Below are 18,363 nucleotides of genomic sequence, written 5' to 3'. Positions count from 1 at the left end.
AACATGTCGTGATTTAATAATTTAAAAAGGGTACTTGGATTTCAATTTTTTTTATATTCAAAAGTAGCACTAAAGAAAAAAGACAATCTGTGGCTTTTCTATGGTAGACCAACAAGTTATCTTTGCATGCGCAGATGATTCATCCTATCGACCAACGACAGCTCTTCGATTGTGGTACATCCTGAATGCACCGTGGTCAGAGTGCTGGGAAGGATTTATTTACCGGTAACTGGACTTTGAAACATTTAATGTCAAAATGGTTGTCATGGGATGTGGAACTTTTTACCGCTAATCACAATTTACCATTACCAATTTACCGGGCACCCAGAACATACAAGTTGATGGAAAGTCGTGTACTAAATAACAAATATCTAAAGAAAAGAATCGATTTCGAGTCTCTGATATGTGTGTAATGTTTTTAGGTGACTGATGTGAATGTGCTTGGCGAGCGAATGCAGTACTATTTGTCCGAGTACAACCAGCTGTCGCGCACGCCGATGTCGCTAGTGATGTTCAAGTTCTGCATGGAGCATGTGTCGCGCGTCAGTCGCGTGCTGCAGCAGGACAACGGCCACGCCCTGCTGGTGGGCATCGGGGGCAGTGGCCGCCACAGTGTCACCAGGCTCGCCGCTTCCATGTCTGACATGGCACTCTATCAGGTGAACACAATTCATTTATTCATAATCACAATCATCTTCAGTGCAGATCTATATGCAGGGCCGTCTATTTGGTAAACACAATCACCTTCTGTGCACATCAATATACAAGCCCGGCTGCACAAAAGGTGGTTAAATTTTAACCGTGATTAATTTCACAAGAACTAATCAGAGAAGACCTATTAGAAAAGACAGCTTCTCTGATTGGTTCTCGTGAAATTAAACACGGTTAAAATTTAACCGGCTTTTGTGCAACCGGCACACAGAGTGTTTTTGAACTCCCTACCAATTTCTAGGGCATTGATCTTTGGTATGAAACATATCCTAATATCATTTTCAAACTGTCCAACAACTGAAGCAGTATGAAATGAAGACGCGTATATGGTGTATAAGTAGATGTATTATGGGGAGATCGTCTTGGATGTTCCACTTTCTCGCATTAGAAGTAAAAAAGTAGTTAGTTGTGAATAGTGCGTGTAATTTTTTGACTCAACATTTTCCACTTGATTCAATGTTTTGACATTTTTTAATTGCTTCCAAATTTGAGAGTTCATCTTTTGAGGAGAATGTACCATTCATCACAGTTTTGGCTTCACCACTCTTCATTCATATTGATAAAGTGAATGAGGAAAGTAAAAATCGTGTCAAAGTACATTAAAACAGTTGGAAATTCCTCCGAGATGGGATAAAATCACGGTTGAAAAAGAATAAATAGAAATAAAAATAAAACCAAAAAAGGAGTACTGTTTTTAAGAACACTGTTGTATTTTCTTCTAAATGTTTCATATTTTCAAACTCTGGGTTTCTATGCTCGTTGCATCATCTTCAGTTGAGGTTGAAATGAAACTTCAGAAGGTTGAGTTTGAAGCTTTATCTTCTGAACTTTTAAACTTCAAATGGTCAAGTTTATGCTCAACGTTCAACTGATACTTTATCAGTTCAAACTGATATTTGATACATCAAATGATGTTGATGTTGCTGCGTTTAGCATCGAAACCCTGAGTTTTGTAAAAATGAAACATTTTTAGCAGAAACGGCAACTTATTTTTTATTTCTTAATAGAAAAATTCAACATCTCTGACTAAAGAGTTCAATTCTTTTGAGCCTTTTTATGCGAACGCATTTCTATTACATCAACCTCACAACGAGGCAGACATAGACAAACATATTCCCGTTCTACCATACCACTTAGACATCCAAAAGTAGTTAAAGGGACTCTAGCTTTGTCGATGCTGGAAAATCAAAGCCTCAAAGACATTTTTCAAATTGAGAAATCTATGTCCGCTTTATTAGTTTCTGCATTACTTTTAATTGTCTTTTTTACTTTTTCAGATTGAAATTGCCAAAAATTATGGTATTGGAGAGTGGAGAGATGATTTGAAAGTACTTCTGAGACGTGCTGGATGTGAAGGCAAACTCCAAGTTTTTCTATTCAGTGACAGTCAAATAAAAGACGAGGCATTTGTTGAGGATATCAATCTTATATTGAATACAGGAGATGTCCCAAATTTGTATGCTTCTGATGAAAAAGCTGATATTCTTGATAAAATGATGAATTGTGCAAGAGAGACGGTGAGAATAATATTTTCTTCTTCATATTTGCAGTACTTCGACTTTGGTTATCATCTTATTATTCCCTAGAACGTAGAAAGATATTTCTCAAATAATAGAGTAATAAACTATTGGTTCCATATTCATAAATAACTATGTGCATATGTACAATCTGTACTATATACAATGTACAATAGCTTTTGAGTGAAAAGGGTTGTTGCTATACAAATAGCAGGCATATATATATTTATTCTAGAAAATCTCGAAATATAGATTTATTAAAGTAAGAATCTCAAATCCAGGGTCTGATGCATCGGTGTCTCTTGTACGGTATTATTTCCTTAAATTCATCTGAACATGAAGCATTACCTGCCCAGCTTTCAATGGAATATCATATAAATTATACCGTAGATCATGGAATAACATTAATGTTGTATGTAATATTTTCACACTCATAATTTCCACGTGTATCATCTCATCATTTCCAATTCACGTATGTTTCAGAATAGGAAATTGGATACCACTCCTTTGGCTCTTTATAATTTTTTCCTAGAAAGAGTCAGGAATAATCTTCACGTTTCATTGGCAATGTCACCAGTTGGAGATCAATTCCGTAATCGCATCAGAATGTTTCCTTCTCTTATCAACTGTTGTACTATTGATTGGTGAGATTCATTTTTCATATCATTACTCAAACTGAAATATCCTGATTATTTATTTATTTGTGATCTTATTTCGAGCTTCTAGGAATATTGTGTTTTATTATTATTTCAACTGTTTAAATCTATCAACTCGTGAAATGAGTATCTAATGCAATTTAAGAGCATTGTTATTTTATCATCATCTGATTGTTTACAGTTGGCTATTTTTTCAATTATTTTATATCTTGAACTTCATGTCATGACAATATTTTGATTGAAATTTAATGCACATTTCCCGTGGACTCTGAAAACTAGTGTATTGAGTGTCTATTTTTGCCATACAGAGATGTTTAGTACAGATAATTTAATGATCTTATGGCTTTTTACCTGAATACAATTATTTCTAGATGTATGATTGTTATTGTGATGTAAGCGTACTGAATTACACTCCATTATGTAATGTTATTATCATCATTCTTCCATCTAGGTTTATGGCATGGCCAAATGACGCCTTAGAAAAAGTTGCTCAAAGTTTTCTGAAAGATATGGAAATCGATGAAATATTACGTGAGAAATCTGTAGAAATGTGTAAAGAATTTCACACATCTGTCCAAGAAAGCTCTGCAAGGTAACGTTAAGAGTTACTCTCAACTACCGCATGTATTGTTATTTTTCATTCTAATAAAATATTTATTCCAAAGATCATTAAATGTTATGAATCAATTCAAATTACTGTATTATTTAATTCTTACCTTATCAACTTGCGGTTCAAATAAATTATTCGATTTCATCCATTATATTATTAATCCATTTTAATGTACTTTTATCATACGTTGTTCAAATTTTACATCTTTTCCCTCTGATCACAGGTACTATAAAACGTTGAAGAGACATAATTACGTCACACCAACGTCGTATTTAGAATTGATCAAGACGTTCAGAAATCTTCATCAGAAAAAGGTGGATCAAATAACCAATCTGAGAATGCGTTATGAAGTAGGCTTGGAAAAGTTGGACTTCGCAGCAGGACAGGTACTCCAATGATTTATTAAAAATATTAATTGTTATTTGCTTTTAGAATGATTCAATGTTCGGTTTAATGCCAATCAAAGTTTCAAAACTTTTCATTCAATGATATTTTAGGTGCAGTATAAAATAGATACCTTGTAAAACTAGAATATCAATAAGAAGTATAGATAGTAATAAATAGCAGTTTTTGAATTTATGAAAGTGTTTCTCTGAATACTTCTAGAAAATTTGAGCAATTATTCTGTTAGAGTTGCAATAGCTCTACTTTGAGACAAGAGCCTTTTAATTTTAAAAGCCTTTCCATTACAGAGTATAACAGCTGCCTTCTTCCTAATAGGGCCTACTTGAATGTTGGCGGCTTCTAAAGAAACTTATATTTCTTAAGCTGATCTCTTCTAGGTAAATCATGTTGTAACCGTTTATAAAATCATTAAATTATTTAAAATTTAATTTTCAGGTTGCAGTTATGCAAGATGAACTGCACAGATTACAACCACAATTGGTGAAAACATCTGAAGCTACTGAAAAGCTCATGGTGAAAATTGAACAGGACACTGTTATTGTGGAAGCTAAAAAGGAGGTTAGTAACTTTTTGTAATGTTTGTATAATATAATTCCTACTATTATTTAGAACGAATTGGCCTCGATCTTCAATGTTATTCACAAGATAATGTAATTTGTAATTTCAAATCAGTGAAATATATCCATTAAAAAAGTCGTTTACTTCAAATACACAACAATTCGATTTGGTAACATTTATATAAATAATATTGAAAATTACTCCAGCTATCAAACATTCAATTAAGTATGCATCTTTATTGTGATGAATACATTTTAGTTGGGAGGATCGATTTTTCAGATTATAAGAATATTGATCTTATTTGAATACTTATAATTCTATATAAGAAATTATTTTCTAGTCGGAAAACGAAATTAGCAACTCGAACATTTGCCAACTCGAATACTACAGTATTATTGTAACCGATTTAAAATTTATAATATATAAGACTACTATCGTCATCAGGTGCTAGGAATCATCTCTTTAAATATAAATTTATGATGTAACTTAATCCAACTCATGAGACAGGCTTTAGAAGTAGGAATAGTACTAGAACGTAGGAGACACAAACAATAAAAATATGATCTCTTTTCAATACTTAACTTAAATTACGACATAGCAGTCTGATTTTTATGATTAAAAGCTGTTAGCTTCTACTCATGAAATTGCGAAAGCGCTCCACGAATGTGAGTAGAAGCTAATAGCTTTTAATAATAAAACTCAGACTGCTATGTCGTAATTTAAGTATTGAAAAGTGATCATTAACAAGCAGTTCGTAATGGAAAGTGAAATTGAAACTGTGGAAATGTGAAATATTGAGACTCCTAAATAGAAAGAAATGCTTCGTTTTGAATCTTCCACATTAAAAAATCATAAACTCAAATTTGAAATTAACTATCAGTGACTATTTCAAGTGACACATGTAATAAATTTCTTTTAATTACTGTGTTGTGATAGATACTTTCGTGTAGAGAGTGCTTTTATGGGCTTGTTCCTGTCGTATTCGCTTGTTGTATCCAATGCATTATTTGTTGACTTTTACATGATTGGTATGTTCAGATAGTGGGAGCAGACGAGGCGTTGGCGAATGAGGCGGCAGCGGCCGCACAGGCCATCAAGGATGACTGCGAGAGTGACCTGGCAGAGGCGACCCCCGCCCTCGAGGCCGCCGTACAGGCACTTGACACACTCAAGCCGGCCGACATCACCATTGTCAAATCTATGAAGAATCCACCCAACATTGTCCGATTGGTAGGTATCACTCCATCTTCTCTTCATCTGTTATCAGATAATTACATCATCTTCTATTATTACTCTTCCATTATTACTCTTGTGGTTAAGTGGTAGAGTGGACATTACTGTCCAAACTTCGTCACGGCAACAAATTTAAAACGTCATTCTATTCTATTACTCTATTCATATAATGTCTAATCGGAGCACATTCATATGTTCATTTTCTTAACAGTAGTGGAACAAGAAATGATAAACAAACCTTAACCAAAATTTTATTTTCTTTCTTATGTCAACAATTAGTTCAATAATATCGGTTGTGTAAATAATACCATAGAAAAAAAAATAGCGTAAGTAGATATCCCATGGTATAGGGTGTTTATGTCGCAACTTTTACTGTTATCTCAAGCCGATTACTGTTGATTATTGTCGAATTTTACTGTTTTGTTGGGGTGAGAGTGTATGAACGGCACAATATGAGAGACTACCAGTGTCACACAGCTTCACGGGAAAGAATTACATGAACTATCGGCTTGAGATAACAGTAAAAGTTGCGACATAAATGCCCTATACCATGGGATATCTACTTATGCTATTGTTTCTCTATGATAATACTTTCCACTTTTCAAAGATTTCAATTTTAAATTCAAAAACATATTACAATCTCCGGTGAACTGGACCAAGTAGCCTTTGTGAATCAAGTATCTTTTAATGTGTCAATCAATATTAATTATTGGTATTTCAATAAACAATTATAGCTCAATTCAACATTGAATTGACTATTGGGTTTCCATGTAGTTTTATGAACTATTTTCTAGTAATTTGTTCTCACTAATGGATTCTATTAATTTGAACTGTTGAAATATAAATAGTTTATAATTGTAATGTTTATCATTTTTTTCTACGATGAAATAATTTTTCTTAGTGTATTTAGCGAGTTGTTGATGGATCAATAATTAGATGAGAAATAAGTTGTTGCTTCATTGTAACCTGCCGCCTTGTATGCATACTCAACTCATCTACAATTTGAATGAAAATCGGTATTTTCATAAAGTTTCTATAGGTTTTCAGAAAGGTATTATTATTATTTTTTAATAAGTACTTGCTCTTCACAGTAATTTTTATCAATTCTATTTTAGGTATTGGAAGCAGTTTGTGTCATGAAAGGCATCAAATCAGAGAGAAAGCCCGATCCCAAAGGATCAGGTAAAATGATGGAGGATTTCTGGGGGCCGTCTCAAAAGCTTCTCGGTGATCTCAAATTCCTTGATGGATTAAAGATGTACAATAAGGATAATATCGATCCAGCAATAATGAAGAAAATCAGAGAAAAGTACATAAGAGACAGAGATTTTGATCCTTCAGTTGTCAAAAAAGTATCGAATGCTTGTGAAGGTCTATGTAGGTGGGTGCGGGCCATGGAGGTTTATGACAGAGTAATAAAAATCGTCGCACCGAAAAAGGCAAAACTTGCCGAGGCGGAAGCAGAACTGAGTATACAAATGGACAAACTGAATGAGAAGAGAGCTCAACTACAAGAGGTAACAGATAAGTTGCAAGCTTTGAATGACGAATTTGCAGCAAAAACCAAGGAGAAGAAAGAACTGGAAGATGCCATCGACCTGTGCTCTCAGAAGCTGCAACGTGCTGAAAAGCTGATTGGTGGTTTGGGAGGAGAGAAACAGAGATGGGGCGATCTGGCGCATCAGTTAAAGGACACATTGTACAATGCAATAGGCGATGTGCTGTTGTCTGCCGGCGTTGTCGCCTACCTGGGAGCATTCACCGTCGACTACAGAAGCCAACTCATCACTCACTGGAACAAGATCTGCTTTGAAGCGGGTATTCCATGCTCGGAAACATTTTCCATGATCACTACTCTTGGGGACCCTGTGCAAATTCGCAGCTGGTCCATTGATGGTCTTCCAGTGGACAATTTCTCCATCGAGAATGGTATTATCGTGTTCAGTGGACGTCGATGGCCTCTCATGATCGATCCTCAGGGCCAGGCAAACAAGTGGGTCAAGAACATGGAGAAAAAGAACAAACTCAGTGTCATCAAACTCACTGACTCCAATTACACACGTATACTAGAAGTAGCGATTGAACAAGGCTTGCCAGTATTGCTTGAAAATATCATGGAAGAAATCGATGCCAACTTGGAACCTTTGTTGGATCTCAACATATTCAAACAAGGAAGCGTGGAGTATTTGAAGTTTGGAGAGAATCTTCTAGAATTTAATAGAAACTTCCGATTCTATATCACAACCAGGTTGAGAAATCCTCATTATCTGCCTGAATTAGCTGTTAAAGTATCCCTTCTCAATTTTATGATTACACCTCAAGGACTACAAGATCAACTACTGGGTATACTTGTTGCAAAAGAATGTCCGGAATTGGAGGATAAGAAGAATAAACTGATCCTGGAAGGAGCAAGCAACAAGAAGCAACTAAAAGAAATAGAAGATAAAATTCTTGAGGTACTGTCGTCGTCAGAAGGTAATATTTTGGAAGATGAGACCGCTATTCAAATACTCTCTTCTTCAAAAATACTGTCTGAAGAAATTCAAGCCAAACAAGAAGTAGCAGCTTCCACTGAAACAGAGATCGATCATGCCAGAAATTTGTATGTGCCTGTTTCAAAACACTCGTCAGTGCTCTTTATGTGCCTCAGAGAGCTGGCCAACATAGACCCCATGTATCAGTACAGTCTCGGATGGTTCATCAATCTTTACCACCAGAGCATTGCCAGCAGCGAAAAGTCTGACATTCTTGAGGAACGTCTGAAAAATCTCAACAATCATTTCACCTACAGTATCTACTCGAACGTTTGCAGGTCTTTATTTGAGAGAGATAAACTAGCTTTCTCTTTCATACTCTGCATTGGAATTCAACAATCGCGTAAAAATATTGAAGATGAGCTATTATTGTTTCTTCTGACAGGGGGAGTCGCTTTGGACAACCCTTTCCCCAACCCTTGTTCTTCGTGGCTGAGTGACAAGTCGTGGAATGAAGTGGTGCGCGCTAGTGAGCTAGCTGAATTGAAAGAGTTGAGGGCCTCGATAACAGAGAACGTTGACGAATGGAAACAGTTTTATGATTCGGCCAGTCCTCACTTGTCGGAATGCCGAAACCCTTCCAGAATGCAAAGGCCATGGAGTGGCTGTGTATCCTTCGCTGTTTGCGCCCTGATAAACTTGTTCCCGCCACTCAGGTAAATTAATTCTACATCATCTATGACTTTCCAATATTGATGATAGAATTTGGTTTTCATTAATAAAATGTAGAAGATCTGGTAATTGACTTAGGTAGGCTTACATTCTTTTTTATCCGACTAATAAATAAATTATTACTATATTTTTCATCTTAAATCAACTTCATTTGTATAAAATAGGGCGATAAATTCTAAGGGTGAAAATTAAATTCTATAAATTTGACTTCCCTGTATTTTGTGATAAATTCTTCTAGCTTAATTTTTTGTGAGAAGTTTTTTTTCACTCTCTGATTATATTTTTCTTCTATTTAATAAAATAAGATTCTGGTTTTCAGATTTATATCACTGAGAGCCTTGGTCAGATGTACATTGAACCACCTCCATTCAATTTGAGAGAATCGTATGCTGATTCCAACTGCACCACGCCACTTGTTTTTATACTATCGGCAGGTGCTGATCCCATGGCAAGTCTGCTCACATTTGCTGATGAAATGAAAGTGAACCGAGCCAGTCTCATGACCATATCACTAGGACAGGGACAGGTAATATTTCAACATTATTTGCTTCAAATCTACATGTAGAAAGATATTCAAATTCAAATTTATTTTCCAGAAAACATAATACACGAATATGAAGTACAATAAATTAATATACAACATATATTGAGTAGTTTGAATAGACAATTTGACAAGTTCCTACACTATTGTAAGTAGGTACCTATTTTAAGCAACGGCTATCACCGTGTGAAAGGGCCCTTATTGTGAGTGACAGGCTGATGTTATTCATGTTAATGATCCTTGTGATTCAATAACTTTCAAGTTAGAGAGTGATTCATTATATCAGAATTATTATTGCAAGTTGGTAGTAGACTATCTACAGAAAAAGATGATGATTTTGCTCATTAAAGATGTTATTTCTTTTTTCGAGGGACCCATTGCAGCTAACATGATCAATCAAGGTATCAAGACAGGTCAATGGGTTGTTCTCCAGAACTGTCATTTAGCAGAAAGTTGGATGAAAGAGTTGGACAAGATCTGTGATGAAGTGATTGTTGCTGGCAATGCTCACAACAATTTCCGAATATGGCTCACCAGCTATCCGTCCAGAGCGTTTCCTGTCTCGATTTTACAAAATGGTTTGATTTTCCAATTTAATAATTGAAGAAATTCTGTTTCTTATACGATTTGTCTGGATAAATGCTAATAATAACATATTATTCTCATTTCATAGTTTATTATGAATGGCGTAGTGCCAAAGTTTTTTCAAGCAACTGTCTATAGTTTGTGCATATAAATAAAATATCAGTTGTTTTGTGTAGTGTTTAGAGCACCTTCATTCGTAGCATCATACACCTTTCTACACATGCACAAGTTAGACTGTTGTAGTTCGAGGCATCATAAAATAAGTGTAATTTAGTAATTTTATTTTGTCAATAATCTGAAATCAAACTTAGTTGAAAGATTTTATATTTTTGGGAGATCTGCTAGTATATCCCAAACGCCCAATTAAATTGCCACTGTATTCTGCAGGCCAAATCTTTGCTTGCCATTTTCACTAGGTCTTTTCTCAATTAGTTCAGAATTAATTTTAAAATGTTCTATTGTCATGAATAAATACATGTTATTGACACAGTCATCAGGTGACTCAGTTCAGTTCGTATTCGAATAAATTATAATTGATCGATTTGAAAATACTACGATACTTTAGCCTATGTGTTTCGTTTCAGATGTACGGTAAAAATGATAGTGATATTACGATATTACAGGTGTGAAGATGACCAATGAACCTCCAAAAGGTCTTCGTTCGAATTTGTACCGGTCTTACACTTCAGATCCTATTTGCGATGCAGAGTTCTACAATGGCTGCAAGCAGAAACCTGAATGGAACAAGCTTCTATTTTCATTGTGTTTTTTCCATGCCGTTGTCCAAGAAAGACGGAACTTTGGTCCGCTTGGCTGGAATATACCATACGAATTCAATGAGTCTGATTTGAGAATCAGTGTTATGCAGCTCCAGGCAAGTAACTTGACAAGTATAAGAACATTGCTATTTCTCTATATTTCTAAATTACTGGCAACTTACTACTTACATACTTTATTTTTATAGTCAATGAGACGAAATTCCATTGAATAAAATAAGCATTTGTTGCTTACTTCTGAAACATGAAAAATCTATGTATTTTCTTCTCTAAAATTATGTAACTCGCAAAAAATTCTAATCAAAATCACCAATTATACATTTCTTTACATTGCATGTCTAAAAAATAATACGTGAATCGGCGTGCTATTTGAAACTAAAATTCACGAATTCAATTTTTCTAAAATTCTAGATAATGCTTCTTAAAAAAACAATACGATATTTGGTGGAAAAAGTCTTGAAAGTGTGTGTGGGTAGTATAGGTAGTTGTATTTTGTAGGATGGGATGATGATTATGATGAAAAATGTATAGACCTACAGTTGTAGATGAATGTTATTGAATATTTATTGAACTGAATAAAAATGCTACTATTTGAATTTGTTGATTATTGTATGTTATTTTCTAGATGTTCCTGAACGAGTATGAAAACGTGCCTTATGATGCTCTTCTGTACCTCACTGGAGAGTGCAATTATGGAGGAAGAGTGACTGATGATAAAGACAGACGTCTCCTCAACTCATTGCTGTCTACCTTCTATAATCCAGATGTAATTTCTGTCGAAAAGTAAGACCATCCATCTAAATAAATCCAAGAATCAGCTATTAGTTTATTTATTTATTAGACAGAGCATTAATCAAATATTAATTTATTAGACAGAGCATAAAATACAATAGTCAGAAGAGGAAAACCAGGCTTTTGTTCAAAATATAGAAAACACAATAACATTTATTCAATAAGAACAGTCAAAGTTGAAAATATTTTCATTGACACACAGTTCAGAGAAATATCAAAAATATTACGAATACTTAGTACACATAGTACACCAAGTCCTACGAAGAGGTTTACACGTTTGATTTGATATTACGTGCCCATTCATGTACCGAACTTTTTTAAATTTTACACAGTTTACAAAGTAGTTTCTGAAAATATTCTGGGAAAATTTCAGCTCCCTAACCTTCGTAGAAACAATACTTTAAGAATATAAAAAATGCTTTTTTGGTTTTATAAAATCTTTTTATTGTTGCGCTTTAGGGCAATATGCGACTTTTAAATAAAATAACTAGAACATAGCCTTAAAGTCCAAAATTATTCAAATTGAAATCCATCCACAGCAACACACTGATAACAGCGCTAAAGAAATGATTCGTAAGCTCTTACAAAGAAACTCTGCGGTATCTGGATAAGTTCCTCTTCCATTGATCGCTTTAGTTACTCATCATTATTGAAGCTATGGGTATAAACATCTTCCTTTATGTAACTCCATAAAAAGAAGTTACAAGCAGTTGAATCTGGTGATCGGGGTGGCCAATCTAAAAAATCACTTCCACAACCAATCCAATGGCCATGAAGTTTGTCATTTATTAATTGCTTGACATGATTTGCGAAATGAGGTGGAGCACCTTCTTGTTGGAAGATTGCTTGATCCATTTCTGGTATCATCAAATGAGCCAAGACTACCGCAATCTAGTGAACTAATCAGATAATAACACTCATGAAAGTAGTCTTTATAGGAAGCGAATGGGTAAAATTTTCAATATTCCGCCATTTTGTTTCTACGAAGGTTAGGGAGCTGAAATTTTCCCAGAATATTTTCAGAAACTACTTTGTAAACTGTGTAAAATTAAAAAAAGTTCGGTACATGAATGGGCACGTAATATAAAATGAAACGTGTAAACCTCTTCGTGGGACACGGTGTTTGTAAACTTATATAATTTCCTTGCATCAATATTTTTTCAGATATACATTCTCACAGAGTGGCACCTACTATATGCCGGATGACACTGATTATTCAAGTTGTATCGACTACATCAAATCACTTCCTCTTTATTCGTTACCCGAAGTGTTCGGGCTTCATGAAAATGCAGATATTACAAAGGATAATAAGGAGACACAATCGGTAAAATCGTTTTAGCACTATTCCATAATAAAATACATGAATATTCATTTATAAATGAAATAAATACAATACAATAGAAAAAAGAAAAAGACAGAGTCAAAAACTTGCACCGTGAATATTATTCACCAACTTTTATGGAATTTTCATGCTTTAAATTTTACTCCAAAAATATCACGCTCTTGTATAATATTGAATATTAGTGGATGAACTTGGCTCTTACATTTTTCAATAATAATTCGACTGTTCTAAGCCCAAGATTTGCATTCGAATTCTCAGCCACTGGCATTTTATGATACACAATTTTACTATAATTATACAATTTGATAGTAATGTTAATGATAGAACTGTTGCAGTTGCTGGAGAGCGTTCTCATCACTCAGACGCAACACATGGCAGGCGAGGGCGCAGGCGGCGATGATGAAATGCTCATTGAAATTGCCAACGACATCTCCTCCAAACTACCAGCTCTCTTTGATATTGATGACATAGCTGTCAAATATCCTGTACTGTATGAACAGTCTATGAATACAGTCTTGAAACAGGTTCGTAGCAGTTCGTTTTTGCTTTCTGTATGTTGTTTTTGCTTTTGACGAGGATGAAGAGTTTTCTATAGAGATTTATAAATAATTTTCGTATATATGCTTATTACTTATGTTTCTTAATTAAGAATATTGGCTTAATAATAATAATAATTTGGCTCTGCCAAGTAATTAGAATTTGAAATACATCAAATATCTGGAATAGGTACATCAATCAAATGTAATATGTAACATTATTTCTATTGTGATTAGAGTTCAATCGTAGAAGGAATTATAATTGAATTATGTTTCCTGTATAGTTTGTACTGTAGTTACAAACCAGCTCTTACATATATTATAATGTGGGTCATGACATACAAATTTTATATTGAGATGAAAACAATTTCTCGCAAAATAAATTCTTAGTTTTGAATGATTTATAATTGAACGAGCGTTATTATCGAGTTCTTTACTTTTGACTCAAGGCCAAAGTCGTTGTCCGTCTGTGTGTATGTTTGACAATAACTTTTCAAAGAATTGATCAAACAGCTTCAAGTTTTGAATACATATTCTTCGACCCTTTTTACAGATCAAGTTCGTTGGACAACAAAATTTACCGACTCCTTCGTCCTTTTTCAGGATATAACAAATAACATTGAAAGTGCATAAGAGAAAACATTTTGTGATTCATCATTTAGTCAGACAACTTTTACATCATCAAACTGAAACGGTTTAAGATATCAATGTGCGGTTTCAGACATTCATTTTCTCTTGGAAAACATGTATGACATGACCACCTTCTCATTTAAGAAAATGAATTTGTCGTCATATGAGATAAAAATATTGAAACGGCAGAGTAATTTTTGAAGAGTAATTTTTCATTTCAAATAGGATTCCCAATGAAACCTAATTATTCTTGTTAAAAAAATGTTTAGCTGTTTCCATAATTTTCACCAACTCTGTATAATTAAAAGTTGCGGGTTTCAAAGATTACTATGCAACAGTTCATGAGCGAGATCTCCAACACAGGGGGAAACTAGTTATGTGAGTTCAAATTTATAGTTTTAAAATGATTGATATGTCCATGTCTGAATAGTAACCTAAGTTTAATATTGTTATCTATTGGCAGGAAACAATAAGATTCAACGGCTTATTGGCAGTTGTTAGAAGAACGCTGGTGGACGTTGTGAAAGCAGTGAAAGGATTAGTTGTGATGTCTCGTGACCTGGAAGAAGTGTACAATGCTATGGTGATTGGTCGGGTGCCAGCTACCTGGGCCAGCAAGTCATACCCCTCACTCAAGTCGTTGGGAAGCTACATCACCGATCTCATTACAAGGTACCTTCTTTCATGTGTCCTTGTTAACGGTAATGAGATTTTATAGTTTGAATATATAGCCTATTATTCATTTGTCTATGTAAGGTATTTGTGTGTTGAAAAACACAAATAAAATAATGTGTTTTATCAGATAGGTACCGTAACTTGATACCCATACATTTTTACAGAGTGATATTTACTAATTTACAATTTCCACTTCGAATGAATAGACTACATAAAATATTTTAACCGGTATATCGTCTCAAATACAGGTTAAAATATTTAATGTAGTGTTAAGTCCCAAGTAAGTGTGTATTATGTTGTCATTATGTAGTCAATATGATGTTTCGGCTGTTCTTTCATAGTGTTTTGTAGTTTTTATAGTGTCCTTCGTAAATTAGTACTAATTAATTAATTCGTGTGAATTCTCATTTTCGTTTTTTATTAGGACTTTATGGTGTTTATACCATACAGCATTTAAATCTTATTTTCAATTCAAAATACCCATCTGTATCTTTTTATTCCAAAACATTTGAAACTTCACTTTGGAATACCAAAATGTGTTTATTACCATTCTACATTAAAAATCTCTTATTAAGTTATAAATTATGTTACAAATTCTACTGAAAAAATTGGACTTCATTAAATTATGAATTACAATACAGAATTGTATAATTGTGAATGATTAGATACTGGTACATAAATGAAACTGCATTATTGTATAAATTTAGAATATATAATTATGCTTTCTACTTTTAGAGATGAATTATTTAATTCAAGTGATGTGACTTTATTTAGGTTGTGAATTATTGTAAAGTACCGGTATATTGTGAGAGACATCTCATTAGTCATTAATAAGGCCATTACTTTATCTATTTTCAGGTTGAGATTCTTGCAAGCTTGGATTGATGATGGCATTCCAGATGTATTTTGGATTTCTGGTTTCTTTTTCACTCAATCCTTTCTAACCGGTGTACTTCAAAACTACGCTCGCAAGCACAACATATCAATAGACCAGCTAAGCTTCGAATTCGAAGTGACCAAGTTCGAGAATCAGGTCCCAGGCGAACCTGACTTTGGAGTATTTTGCAAGGTAATTGGTGAAATACAGTATTCATATTATCAGATGTAAAACATTCTACTTATATTTATTGGGGGTTCTAATCTTTCGAAATCCCCAGTGTAACTCTGGGACCTCGAATATTTTCATCAAAAGCTCTTTATTATAAGACCTAGAACATAGATCAAAGAGATTTTATGCAGCATTCCATTCTACATATACTTATATAAATTCATATTTTAGTAACTAATGTAAAATTAACGACGATTGTTGCTCTAGTGCATGAAATTCAATTCAGTAGTCATTGTAAAAGTAGTCATCCTAATTACTTGGAAGGTTAAAATCAGTCAGAACAAATAGCAGGTGGACATCTCAGCCACTCAGCCAATGGAGTCAATAGCTTCCAATAGAAAGTGTCTGAAAAAGTATAATAAAATTCATTTCCCAGTTGGGTAAAACATTAAAATTTGTTCAATGGACTATTATTGTTATGCTCGCCAATTTTTTTAGAAATATTCATGAAATGCTTGACTAGAAGAACTCTTGAAGCTGCAAAATAATGCATGTAATGTGAAGTGTCACTCATGAAAACCTACCTACCGCCACTTTATTCATGAGGCTGAATTGGTAAATATAGATTATTAATACTAAATTATTTATTCCCTGGAGATTATTTTTGTATTGAAGAATCTAATAAGCATACATTTGAGTGAATAACCTTATCTTTCGCTCTCGTTATAGCTATGATAGGCAACTATTTTAAAAGTTTAAATTATATTGATATTGGAAATGTAGATTAATTTTTAGTGATTATTATGCATTTTAATTTGTTTTTGAAATCGAATGCAATATTTTTAATCTTAGAATGGGTTGATAGGTATGTGAAATGTATTATTCATTGCAACGTAAATAAATAAATACTAATTTGTGATTCAAATAAAAATGTTTCTCTTCAATAACAAAATGCTACAATAGGATGTGCAGCTACAATTTGATTCTCTAGTGAAGGTAAGAACGAACTTCTGTGTCACTATTCATTTCTATAAGGAGTCTTATTGTTTTAAAAATTTTGATTCTACATTTATTTTTATTTAATACTATCATTTATGGTTCACGGCTTGAACCAGAAATTAATCGTGTTAAAATGAAAGTTTTACTTTTTTGTATTTGTCAATTTGCATATTCTCGTAGTTTAATTCTGAAAAGAAGAAAAGTGGATGTAACATAATTTTTAGAAGACTAAGCCTCGGTTGCACAAAATCAGATTAAATTTTAATCGTGGTTAATTTTACGAGAACCAATCGGAGAAGGCTTTTTGAAAAAGCGGCTTCTATGATTGGTTCTCGTGCAATTTAATCACGATTAAAACTTGACCGTCTTTTGTGCAACCGGCACACAATACATTTAGTAACACTTTTTAAGCATTGCCATCTCTGAAAGGCCCATTTATAGATAACTAATTATTACAATAATTTATTGAACAATAACTTAAAACCACTAAAAGATGTAGAATTTTATCAGAAGTGGTATTTTATATTATAATAATATCAGATCATCTCCAAATTACCCCATATTCCAATTTATAGAGTTTAAAGAAAAATAGATCTGTAGTTTTTTTCAGATACTGTTGTTGATGAGATCTAGTGTTACTTATCAATAATGAAACACTGGGATGTTGTCTAGAAATATCACACATTTATTGAAAAATGACATGTTACATACATGTTTCAACACCAATGATGTCATCTTCAGTCTGAAGTGTCAATGATGTTATCTTCAGTGACTGAAGATGACACCATTGGTGTTGAAACATGTATGTATTTTCTCAACAAATTCGTGCTATTTCTAGACAATATCAAAGTGTTATATCAATCCGCATACTTCTTGCTAGGAGAGTTAATTTTTTATTGTGATCATTAAACTATGTCATGGAAATTGAGAACTTGTATGTAAGTATTATTGGCTTTTACATGCAGCAAAAGCACCAGGAAGAGGAATTTAGTGTCTTCATAGAGGTGAGAAACAAAGGTGAAACACGCCTTGGCACAGTTCATAAATTTAATCCAATCAAACTATCACGCATGCACAACATCAAAGCATATATTTCCTATTTATTCATGAATTGATTGAATACAGTATATTGGTGACAAATGTTATGATTTTTCTGTTTCAATTTGTATAATATTGAATTTTATATTTCAATGTTTGTAATATCGTTCTTTGGGGCTCTTGGATTCTCCTACGATTTGTGTTCCTAGTTTTCATTACTCAATAATTATACAAAAGTACTTGGAAAATTACCTGATAGTAATGCCTGTGAATTCTCATTTTCGTTTTTTTTAGGACTTTATGGTGTTTATACCATACAGCATTTAAATCTTATTTTCAATTCAAAATACCCATCTGTATCTTTTTATTCCAAAACATTTGAAACTTCACTTTGGAATACCAAAATGTGTTTATTACCATTCTACATTAAAAATCTCTTATTAAGTTATAAATTATGTTACAAATTCTACTGAAAAAATTGGACTTCATTAAATTATGAATTACA

At 33.5% G+C, this 18,363-nt stretch overlaps 1 protein-coding gene across 1 annotated transcript; it reads left to right on the top strand.

Annotated features, from left to right (window-relative positions):
• The first annotated feature begins 426 nt into the window (after window positions 1-426).
• LOC120349499 (dynein heavy chain 3, axonemal-like) lies at window positions 427-18,070 on the top strand. Its single transcript, XM_039419848.1, is given in 19 exon segments — window positions 427-659; window positions 1,989-2,228; window positions 2,712-2,872; window positions 3,336-3,476; window positions 3,718-3,880; window positions 4,335-4,457; window positions 5,496-5,687; window positions 6,806-8,780; window positions 8,783-8,880; window positions 9,216-9,422; window positions 9,808-10,015; window positions 10,646-10,896; window positions 11,424-11,581; window positions 12,755-12,914; window positions 13,268-13,456; window positions 14,562-14,770; window positions 15,632-15,842; window positions 16,785-16,817; window positions 17,786-18,070. Coding segments are annotated over 19 exon segments (5,076 nt in total). The 5' UTR covers window positions 427-452; the 3' UTR covers window positions 17,936-18,070.
• The last annotated feature ends 293 nt before the right edge of the window (window positions 18,071-18,363 follow it).

Source organism: Nilaparvata lugens, chromosome 1 (assembly GCF_014356525.2).
Source record: "Nilaparvata lugens isolate BPH chromosome 1, ASM1435652v1, whole genome shotgun sequence".
Classification (NCBI taxonomy): Eukaryota; Metazoa; Arthropoda; class Insecta; order Hemiptera; family Delphacidae; genus Nilaparvata; species Nilaparvata lugens.
The sequence above is the reverse complement of the archived record's forward strand: the minus strand, read 5'-3'. Positions and strand labels throughout refer to the sequence as shown.